The sequence below is a fragment of the Trichechus manatus genome, unplaced genomic scaffold (genome assembly GCF_000243295.1).
Source record: "Trichechus manatus latirostris isolate Lorelei unplaced genomic scaffold, TriManLat1.0 scaffold00070, whole genome shotgun sequence".
In the NCBI taxonomy this organism is placed as follows: Eukaryota; Metazoa; Chordata; class Mammalia; order Sirenia; family Trichechidae; genus Trichechus; species Trichechus manatus.
In genome coordinates this window covers 6,616,124-6,628,468 of record NW_004444006.1, presented here as the reverse complement: position 1 = coordinate 6,628,468, position 12,345 = coordinate 6,616,124, and the positions used below count along the sequence as shown (strand labels likewise).

The 12,345-nt window shown below is 39.3% G+C and overlaps 1 protein-coding gene across 1 annotated transcript in view; it reads right to left on the bottom strand.

Moving 5' to 3' along the window:
* LOC101355970 (chromosome-associated kinesin KIF4A) overlaps positions 1–12,345 on the bottom strand; it is a 102,198-nt gene that overhangs the window by 54,980 nt on the left and 34,873 nt on the right. The window contains exons 9-11 of the mRNA XM_023734663.1: positions 3,918–4,021; positions 2,890–3,034; positions 2,007–2,117 (exon numbers count right to left, since the gene is read on the bottom strand). Of these exons, the coding sequence (XP_023590431.1) occupies positions 2,007–2,117; positions 2,890–3,034; positions 3,918–4,021 (360 nt within the window). The remainder of the gene's footprint in view (positions 1–2,006; positions 2,118–2,889; positions 3,035–3,917; positions 4,022–12,345) is intronic.

Sequence of the window (12,345 nt, the reverse complement as noted above, 5' to 3'; positions counted from 1 at the left end):
AAATTATACACATCAAAACATTTGCCAACACAACTTCCACATTTACAATTCAATGACATTGATTATATTTTTATGTTGGGCCACCATTACGGCTATAACAACAACAACAAAAAAAAAAACAAACCCATTCCCATCGAGTCGATTCTGACTCATGGTGACCCTACAGGACAGAGTAGAACTGCCCCATAGGGTTTCCAAGGAGCGCATGGTGGATTCGAACTGCCGACCTTTTGGTTAGCAGCTGTAGCTCTTAACTGCTGTGCCACCAGGGTTTCCATTATGGCTGCTTTCCCAAAATATTCCACCACCATGAACATAAACTCAATGCCCCCCAAAACAAAAACTCCTCCTTTCCCCCTCCCTCCCACCCTTGTTAACCATTAGTAATCTTTGGTTTCTATATATTCACTTATTTCATATAAGTGAGACCATCTTCTCTAAGTATATGCCTAGGACTGGGATTGCTGGGTCATAGGGTAATTCTATGTTCAACTTTTTGAGGAACCGCCACAATTTTCCAAGGTGGCTGTACCATTTTACATTCCCACCAGCAATTGATGAGTTTCTCCACAACCTCACCAACACTTGTTGTTTTCCATTTACAGAGACATTATTTTTTTGGCCAGAGACATTAATAGTTGTTTTTATAAAGTTCACGACTTGTGGTTGTTTTGCTGGGGAGAACCAAACCAAAAACCAAACCTACTGCCGTCGAGTCAATTCTGACTCATAGTGACCCTATAGGACAGAGAAGAACTGCCCTAATAGGTTTTCCAAGGCTATAAAGCTTTTTACGGAAGCAGACCTCCACATCTTTCTCTTGCAGAGTGGCTGGTGGGTTCAAATTGCTGAACTTTCAGTTAGCAGATGAGTGCTTAACCACTACACCACCAGGACTCCTTTTATCACTGGGAAGAGGGTCCAAGAAGCTCCTCATGCCATCATCCAGAAAAGCGCTTTTCCTTTCCTGTCTTCTTGCCCCAACACATCACGTTCTGGCTGATTCTTGTACCATTTTCTCAAATCAATGTTCTTTTCAGTGTGCTTTCCTGGAAAACCATTACCCATGCTAATTCAGGCCTTTACTACTTTTCTGGATTACACAGTATCTTCTTAATTTGATGTCTGGCCTCCGGTTTCTCTATACTTCAAGTTGTTTTACACATTGCTCCCAGATGTATCTTCCTTAACGAGTATTTTGCTGATATCACTTCATTTCTCAAAAACTTAAAAATTTTATGCTTGTAACAAAATAAAGTTCAAACTTCTTGGACCTTTAACAATCTAGCTTCAACTTGCCTTTCGAACTGAATCTTCTACTATCCTTCGTTCTACCTGGACCATTTGCCGTTCCTTGAACATGCCTAGAAAGTTGTGGTCTCTGTGTCTTTGCTCCTGGTGTTTCTTCTGTCTGGAATACCTATATTTATCTCTATCAAAATCCCCCCTATTATTCAGGTGCTGTTCAGCTATCATCTTTTCACTCTAACTGAAATTGTGCATTCCTTTCTCTTAATTACTTAGGTATTTTATACCATTCTTAAACCCCAAATCTTTTTATTCATTGTAGTGGGGAAATCTGTGCTCACGGCTTACCTTCCCCTTTAGGCAAGACATTTTTCAAGGGCAGAGCTCATATACTACACATTTTCTATTTCCCATGATACCTAGCTGATAGTACCTTGCACATAAACCCAAAACCAAACCTGCTTTTCTCGAGTCGATTCCGACTCATAGCAACCTTATAGGACAGAGTAGAACTGCCCTACAGGGTTTCCAAGGATCGGCTGGTTGATTTGAACGGCCAACCTTTTGGTTAGCAGCTGAACTCTTACCACTGCACCACCAGGGCTCCTACCTTGCACATAGTAAACATTTAATAAACAGCTGTTAAATTCATGAATATATCTTTTGGAGACCAGTTGTTTGAAGAGAAGCTTTAATGTTGTTAGTCAGCCCAGAGAAGGGTTTATTACCTAGGCCTTTGAGGAGTTTTCGATACTTACACGTTCTTTTAACTGGATTACTTCTTTGTCTTTTTGTTGCTTCCACTGTCTAAACTTCTCAGCATCCTCTTTCATCTGACGCATTAACTGCACTCGCTGGTTTTTCATCACCTGTAAAAAACAAAATCAGTACATGTTAGTCATCTGTTCTTTATTCTAGGCTGGTATGAAGATGGACAGACTTACCATGAAGAGGAGAAAAAACCCAGAGCTAAGCTGAGAAGGCCACCAACAGATTTTATGATTAGGCATCCAATACCCCTTGCCATGCTTGCCTTACAGAGAGTTTCAAAGTATAGACTACACAAATGAACACTCTGAATAAATAAAAGAAAAAATATACATATAAGCTAAATCTAGCCCTAAATTCATTATATATAAATGAAATTTCAAGGGGCAAGATGTTAGGAAGTATGCACTAAGCCCCAATGACAAATCTACCTAGCAACTATTGTATTCTAGGGGTCTCAGTACAAGCGGCCTGTAACCAACACTTTGCAAATGCCAGAAGTTGAACATTCAATAACTGAAAAATTACTTCTTTTTTTTTAGGGGTCTGTCACCTTGCTACTATCTTAAGAAATTATTTTACATTATCATGTAAGGTGGTCAGGATATCACCAGTAAATACTGAGATGTCTTTGTCCTTTGGTTTCAGAGAGTCTAACATTAAACTGAATGTCAAAGCAGGGTTTTGTTATTTAGATTCTGTCATATCAGCAGAATGTCCTGCAAAACAGACATTTGTGGAGACTCACACACTTGAAATGATGGCCCTGCCTATTTTTTCCTCACTTGAAAACACCTCTGCAGTATAATTCTAAGTGGAACACCTATGTTTATAATTTCCAATGAGGTAAATGCAAAGATGACAGTTTATTACCCGTATCTCCTGGTTCAGTTTAGAGACAGTATGCTCTGTGGATTCCTTCAGCTTCAGAAGTTTGGACTGTTCACTCAGTTTCTTCTTCAGATCAGCTATTTGACCCTCCAGCTCCTGGAGACGTTTGCGGCGACGCTCACTCAACCTAAACACAGATGCTGCAGGAGTGCAGGCTCCCAAGTGCAAAGCCTGATATAATACTAGACTCCCAGTTCGCAACTCTGACATATATAAAATAGGTGACCAGATACCACCCAAACAACAAAAATTGTCTCAAAAATGGGAGCTTAATACAAAGAATAAAACAAGAAGATTTTTGAGTATGTAACAAGCCAACTGCCTCAATACACACCCCACACCACCACTCCTATGTCAAAAGTTGGTTTTTTGAAGGCATTTCACTTCACTTTAGCTGTAAGAAATAATTCTGATAATTATTACACAAGTCTGAGATGGAAATTAAATATGCAATATAACTTTTAAGAAATGAGCTTCAGACTCAACAGAGAGATATAATGGAGTCACTGAGTAAAAAGAAGACAGAGGTCTTAGGCAGAGTAGGATGTTCTGGTTGTCTGTCTTAGTTTTATTCTTAACTAAGGGATGGCTAGATTTATTTCCCAATCACTACCCTGGATAGTTAGTCTATTCACAAGCTAATTTACCATCAGTGAAAGGACAAGGAAACTGTTGCTGTCCGGTAGGTCTGATACTCTTTCAAAACTCAGCTCAAATGCTAACTTTTTATAAAGCCTTCCTTGATCATGTCAGCCTGCTCTTAAGGCAATTGCTGCCTAAGAAATTTATTTGGCTATTAATCATGTGCTGTTACAGCATTTCTTCTACTGTCATCCTGAGATGTTACTTAAAATCTCAATTACTTAACTTTTCTTGTGTTTATGTCTCTTCTCCACAAGTAGGTTTAAATATCTTGGGGGCAGGAAATGGATCTCTACTTCTCTGTTGCCTCTGTAGCTCCTCACACATTAATAGGGACTTGAAATAATATTTATTGACTTCATTCTTACTTGGCTTGATTGACATCCTTCTTTGCTGTCTGAAGTTCAAGTACCAATTCTTCCTTTTCCTTTTGAAGATTGATGACTTCCAATTCTAGACTTTTTATGTTATCCTAGGAAGGTTATAGGTCAGAGAGAAAGAATTACAAGGCAAGGAAGAAAATTGCTTCAATATTCCATGTCTCAAGGGATTATACACTGAATTTTACCACTTCAGTCGTACACTAAAAACATTTGTTCTTGATTTGATGGAGATTAAAGTTAGGTAGTGGAAAAAGTATGGACTTAGAATCAAAAGGCCTGGGCTTGAATCTTGACCCCACCATTTACCAGCTAAATATCTTAGGGAAAGTCATTTCATCTCTTTAAGCTTTAATTTCTGTGCAGAAAAGAGTTAACATAGCAGGCCTGAGACTGCTCTCCTTAGAAAGGTCTGCTTGCAACATTGGCCCTTGGCTCATGTCTGGGAGCTTACATTTTGGTAGGGTTTCCACCATTCCCTAACTGGTAAGAGTGACTTACTGTGCCTAAACTGTGCAAACAAAATTATTTATCCTAAACATCTTTCCTTCTGGGCATCTGGTATTTTGGTATGTGTAGGTAGAGGGTGTCTGTATGACTGACCCCTGGTAAAAACCCTGGGCTCCTCAGCTCTGGAAAGCTTCCCTGGTAGACAACATTTTATACGTGTTGTCACAATTTGTTGCTGGCGGAATTAAGTGCTTCCTGTGTGACTCCAGCAGGATAGAACTCTTGGAAGCTTGCACCTAGTTTCCTCCGGACTTTGTTCCATGTACCTTTTCCCTTCGCTGATTTTGCTTTGTATCTTTGCGCTGTAGTAAATCCTAGCTGTGAGTATGACAATATGCTGACTCCTGGGAATCCTCCTATCAAATCATCGAAACTAGGGGTGGTCTCAGAGACCCCCAAACAGTTTCTTTATCTATGTGAACAATTAACAATAATACTTAACTCACTAGGTTGTTGGAAAGATTGAATAAGATAAAATAAGTAAACTGTAAAGAGCTGCACAAATATTATATTTAGAACATTCAAAACTATCTATTCAACAGCAATTGCATTTCTGCATGCATTTCATTAAACAGAATTCTAGGAAATGAAGTTTGGTTGTATCCAAGACAGGGAAAATCCAATGAACAGATTTCTTACTATTCTTATAGATGAAAAAAGGTAAAAGGAAACTGGTTGAATGATTGGTTGGCAGCCAAAAAGATTATATGCAAGCCCTAGACAAGTATTGGACTGACATAAAGAAGCAGAGGTACTTTGTTGTTGTTACATGCCATCAAGTCGACCCTGATTCACGGCAACCCTAAGCACAACAGAACTAACAGCTGCCTGGTCCTGCACCATCCCTATGATCAGCTGGGGACTGGACCACTAGGATCCACAGAGCTGTTTTCCAACCAATGTACAAGCTACTTTAGTATAACCAGTAAAAATCAATCTCATTGCTTTTATAGTTACACTGCACATTTAAACTGTTCAATAACATTTGTGTGTATACACCTTATGCTTATTTTTATTTATACAATTAACACACGGATAGATAGATAGACAGACAGATAGTTAGCTGCTGTCAAGTTAACTCCGACTCATGGCAACCTTATATATAACTAAGAACACAATGATGCCTGGTCCTGTGACATCAACACAGGAATATATCTTGTAAACAATACGCCAGACACAGTAAAACTTGCAAAAGCTGAAACTTGTGTAAGGCAGAAGCCTATCAGAGAAGGAAAACTGAAATGTTTTCCATCAAAACGAGTGTTAGAAAAGTGGTAGGACTTCACCCTGTCAAAGGAGGAAAACTTGTGGGACCCAAAAAAACAAGGCAGTCCCGCTGAGTTCTAGCTCTCATAGGTTTCACTGTAACATGTATAAAGGCCAGGTCCCCCTGATGTCTGACCTCTGCCAAAATTCTAGTCTCCTCTCCAGAAGTAATCACTGTTATCAGCTTAGTACATATCTTCCAGGTATCCATCTATCTACCTACCTACCTATCTATGGAGCCCTGGTGGCGCAGTGGTTCAGAGCTATGGCTGCTAACCAAAAGGCTGGCAGTTCAAATCCACCAGTCGCTCCTTGAAAACCTCATGGGGCAGTTCTACTCTCTCCTATAGGGTTGCTACGAGTCAGAATCAAATCGACAGCAATGGGTTTTATCTACAGATATACTGAAATGTGTGTTTATGTGTGTTAAACATAAATAGAACTACACTATATGTATATATAGTGTCACTGGGTGGTACAAATGGTTAACATGCTCAGCTGCTAACCAAAAGGTTGGAGGTTTTAATCCACCCAGAGGCAACTCGGAAGAAAGGTCTAGTGATCTACTTCTGAAAAATCAGCTATTGAAAACCCTACGGAGGATTCTGGGAATGTGACGGCATAAACAGACCATCGTTACGACCCCGTCCCACAAACACCACAAGAAATACAAGGAAACGGTGATTGGCCTTGAGGGACTCTGAACTGGGGAGTGAGTAGAGGACAGCAGCGGAGAATTGCAGACAGGCAAGAATCAACAAATCAACAATGAGTCACATATGGTGGGAAAATCACTTCTCCCACTGTCCCTGACCATCCCCCCAGTCACACAGGCCACCAGTTACTGTGAACTGGAGAAGCAACCCCAGCAAAAGAGCCTGCTTCCCTAACCACCACACCCTCTGCCTGCACAAAGAGATAGGACCCCAAGTTTTTGCTCTAAAATCAACAAGGCAGGGCAGACCTCCCTGGGGGTCCAGTTGGAGCATGCCAGCACCTCACCCACCTGGACACTGTCAGCTGCAAGGCTACTGTGATTTGCTACAGAAGGCCCCTGCAATGGAGTCTGCTTCCATCGTCAGCACTCTATCTGCCTCCCTGCATACCCCATAGTTCAGGCCTCTGAAACCAACAAGACAGACCTCCCTGGGTGTCTGTTTGGGTCTGTCTACCCCCCTTTCCATCGGTGCTAAGGACTGATGACTGAGGCAGCTGTGTGTTAGGAAACAGTCATCCTGAATGGAGTCTACATCCACAGCCAACATACTAGTGAGGGGAGGAGGGGGCTCTGATAGCAACAAGGCAGACCTCCCTGGGGTCAGTATGAAGTGTGCCAGTCCCATTCCTACCCAGTAACTGTTCGCTGCTGGATTGATAAGAACTCCTACAGAAGATCCCCTGCAGTGGAGCCAACAGGTGGGTCACCTAAATGGAGACTGTTCAGCCAACCACCACAGGGCTACTGGGGCTCTGAAAACAACAAGACAGCTCTCTCGGAGGTCCATCTGGGGAGTGCCAGCTCCTCCTCCTCCAGAAAGGGAGGAAAGTTGGCCTATGTTTCCCCTGAATGCCAACTCAGATATAAGCAGCCCCCACAGAGAAGGGAAGGAAGGCTTGGACAAAACTGGAGGGCAATATCTAGCCCTAAAGGGGACGCGATGGTTGTGGGTTTTCAGACTGAAAACGTGGTTGCAGAAACAGAGAAGGGAAGGGAGTAATAACCAGAGAGAGAAGACCATGCCCCCTAATGGATAGACTTATTAGAGTGCAATATCTTGCCTGAATGGTGGCACCCGCTAGAGGACAGACTGACCACAGCATGTTCTCTGGTGTGTTTGGGAGACATGGAAATTTGAAAACTGAAATATGGAACTTCTGAATCCTAATTAAACCAGGGAGAGAGAAGGAGCTATCACAGAGGGGGAGGAAACGGTAAGCAAAGGCTGAAGGCTCTGCCTGCCTAAAAATTTTGTGTAGAAAGTAGTGTTGGCAAAAACATCAAATACTGAGGAGAACTAAGAAAGTTAACAACCTCGAAAATTCCAATGCCCCAACAAAAAAATCACAAGACACACAACGAGAAACAATGGCTCATCCAAATAAACATAATGAAGGGAGTGAAAGTGCATCTGTGGAAGACCAAATTAAAAAAAAAAAAGGAAGAATATAATACAACAACGTTAAACTTAATTGAAGAGTTAAGGGAAAACGCAGACAAAGATCTAAAAGAAATAAGGAAAACAATGCAAGAACAAAATGAAGACCTAAAAATGAGATAAAAAGAAACCAAATAGAAATATTGCAACTGAAGGGGATAATAACTGAAATGAGAAACACGACTGAAGGATTTAACAACAGATTTAATCAGGCAAAAGAAAGAATCAGTGAATTAGAGGATAATATAGTCAAAATTACAGAGACTGAAGTGCAACAAGAACAAAGGCTCAAGAAGGCTGAGCACAGTTTAATGGAATTATGGGATAACAACAAGAGACCTAGTATACACATCATAGGGATTCCAGAAGGAGGTGAGGGAGAGAAACAGAAAGAATATATGAAGAAATAATGACAGACGATTACCCCAATCTGACGAAGGACATGAACCTGCAAATCCAAGAATCTCAAAGAACCCCAAGCATGATAAACTCAAAGAGAGCTACAATGAGACACATCATAGCTGGCTCTGAAAAAGTAAGGATAAAGAGAGAATCCTGAAAGCAGTGAGAAAGAAGCCAATAGTCACATATAAAGTATCTCTAATAAGATTAAATGTGGTTGTCTCCACAGAAACATTGGAGTCTAGAAGGCAATGGAATGATATGGAAGCAGTTCCCAGGTTACAAATGTCTGACTTACATACAACCTGTAGTTACGGACCAACTCCTGTAAATCCTATTATATTAAAAAGTCGAGGTACATACAATAGTCCATAATAACAAATGGGCGCTACTTTGCAATGTGCATCAAAACATTATTATTATTTCAAACCCAAAAAACCCACAGCCATTGAGTCAATTCCAACTCACAGCGATCCCATAGGGTTTTCAAGGCTGTAAATCTTTACAGAAGCAGACTACCACATCTGTCTCCTGCGGAGCCACTGGTGGGTTTGAACCACTGACATTTTGGTTAGCAGCTGATGACTTTAGACCCAAGGACACAAACAGGTTAAAAGTGAGAGGATGGAAAAATATCCCACACAAATACTAACCAAAAGAGAGCTGGGGTGGCAATTTCACTATCAAAGTAGACTTTAAGACAAAATCTGTTAGAAGAGATAAAAATGGACATTATATAGTGATAAAAGGGTTAATTCATCAGGAAGATTTAACAATCATAAATATATATGCACCCAACACTGGAGCGCCTAAATATATAAAGCAAACACTGATAGAATTGAAGGGAGCATATAAAGCAAACACTGATAGAATTGAAGGGAGAAATAGATAGCACTACGATCATGGTTGGAGACTTCAATACACCACTTTCAATATTGAACAGAACATCTAGAAAGAAGATCAAGAAGGAAACAGAGGACCTGGATTACACTGTAAACCAACTAGACTTAACAGACATATATAGAACACTCCACCCAACAACAGCACAATACACTTTCTATTCCAGTACACATGGATCATTCTCCAGAGTAGACCACATGCCAGGTCACAAAGCAAGCCTCAATAAATTAAAAAATATTAAAATCATACAAAGTATTTTCTCTGACCACAATGGAGTGAAGCTAGATATCAATGAAAGAAAAAAAAAAAAAACTGGAAAATATACAAACATAAGGAAATTAAACAACACACATTAAACTACCAATGGGTCAAGGAAGAAATCAAAAGGGAAATCACAAATTTCTTAGAGTCAAATGAAAATGAAAGCACAACATATCAAAACTTATGGGATGCAGTGAAGGCAGTACTCACAGAGAAGTTTATAGCAATAAATGCCTACATGAAAAAAGAAGGAAGATCTCAAATCAACAGCCTAACTCGACAACTCTAGGGACTAGAAAGAGAAGAACAAACTAAGCCTAACTCTACCACAAGAAAGGAAATAACAAAGATCAGAACAGAAATAAAATTTAAAAATCAAAAACAGAAATCAATAAAAAAGTCAATAAAACCAGAAGATGGCTCTTTGAAAAGATCAGTAAAATTGACAAACCTTTAGCTAGACTGACAAAGAAAGAAAGAGAAAAGATGGTAACTAGCAAAATAAGAAATGAAGGAAGAGACATTACAACTTACCTGACAGAAATAAAGAGAATTATGACAGAATATTATGAACAAAATTACGGCAACAACCTGGATAACCTAGATCAAATGGATAAATTCTTAGAAGCACACAACCTACCCAAACTGACTCAACAGGATATGGAATGTCTCAATAGACCCATAACAAGTGAAGAAATTGAATCAGTGATCAAAAAACTCCCAACAACAACAAAAAGTCTTGGACCAGATGGCTTCACTGGGGAATTTTACCAAACATTTAGAGAAGAATTGGCATGAATACTGTTTAAACTTTTGCAAATGATAGAGAAGTAATAATTCCTAATTCATTCTATGAAGCAAATATAACCCTGATACCCAAACCAGACAGACACCACAAGAAAAGAAAATTACAGGCCAAGAACTCTTATGAATATACATATAAAAATCCTCAAAAAAATACAAGCAAACAGAATCCAATGGCATATCAAAAGAGCCATACACCATACCTGCTGCCCCGCCCACTCAGCGAGTGCCATCGCTCGCTCCCACACCACTGGACTGACGACAAATGGCAGCCAATGCCCATCCAGCCTGTCCTCAGCAGCCCTGCACAACCAGCAAACAGAGACCTGCACCCACATTGTCAGCCCCTGCCCAACCCAGAGTCAGAGAGTGAGTGCTCTAGTGCAGCTAGACTAGCAACCAATGTAGTACGCCTGCACCAATATATCAAAATAAAAAAAAATCAGGGTGCAGCAAACAAATATTCAATCAATCAATCAATACAATAACACATTAATGCCTCGGAGACAACAGACACAATATCAAATCACATGAAGAAGCAAGACAAGATGCCTCAAGTCAGTGACCAAAATAAAGGGTTAGAAAATCTTCGTGAGGAAGAAATGGTAATGGAACCACCTGATAAGGAATTCAAAAGACTCATATATAGCATCCTCTAAGAGACCAAGGAAAACCATACAAAATTCTAGAATTCAGGAAAACAATCCAAGAACAAAATGACAAAATAAATAGACAATTAGAAACCATACAAAAACAGCAACTAGAAATCCAAAAGATTAACAATAAAATTTCAGAAATAGGTAACTCAGTGGAAGGTCATTGGAGGAGAACTGAATCAATGGAAGATAGAATCAGTGAAACAGAGGACAAATCCCTTGACACTAATTTGTTTGAGGAACAATCAGAAAAAAGAATGATGAAAAATGAAGAAAGCCTAAGAGTTATATAGGACACTATTAAGAGGATAATTTATGTATGATCAGAATTCCAGAACAGGAGACAAAAAAACAAAACACGAAAAACCACACAGAGAATTTTTAAAGATTTGCTAGTAGAAAATTTCCCTAATATCATAAAAGACAAGAAGATAGCCATCCAAGAAGCTCAACAAACCCCATACAAGATAGATCCCAAAAGAAAGTCACCAAGACAAATCAAAATCAAACTTTTCAAAACCAAAGACAAAGAAAGAATCCTGAGAACAGTGTGGGAAAAATGAACTATCACCTACAAAGGGGAACCAGTAATACTAAGCTCTGATTTCTCGGCAGAAACTATGCTGGCAAGAAAGCTTTGGGATGACATATATAACACCTTGAAAGAAAAATACTGCCAACCAAGAATTATATATCCAGCAAAACTGTCTCTCAAATATGATGGCAAAATTGGGACATTTCCAGATAAACAGAAATTAAGGGAATTTGTAAAAAGCAGACCAAACTTACAAGAAATATTAAAAGGAGTCTTCGGGCAGAGAATCAACAACATCAAACAACAACCTGAGATTAAGACACATGACAGCATCACCCAGATACCAACTCAAATAAAGAATTCTCAAAAAATGAAATAAAGCTACAAGACTGAAAACAGGGAAGCAGAGACATCAATCTGTAAATGATGACAACTTCAAAATAAAAAGGGAGGAATACATGGTATAGTTACAGAATTTCCATATATAAAGGAAGTCAAGGCAATATCAAGATATAATTGACTGTTTTAAACTTAGGAAGATAAAAGTAAATTTCAGGGTGACCACAAAGAAAATTAATAAACCTACTTACCAAAATAAAAATGAAGAAAACCATAAAGACTCAGTAAAAACAAAATTAACAACGAAGGAAATGAAAAGAAAATCCATAAACAAAAAGAACTCAGTACAGAAAAGTAAGCGGAACAAAGAAACCATCAATGCCACCAAAAAAAAGCATAATAAGATCAAACTGACAACAGCAACTCAAAAGGCTTGATGGGAAGCCTAGGGGGCAGCGAGTTGAAGATAATGGTGATGGAATAATTTGGAAAAGGATAGTGAGAATAGCAGCACAACTGGAAGAATGTAATTGATGTCACTGAACTGTACATGTGGAAACTTTTGAAATGGTGTAACTTTGGCTATG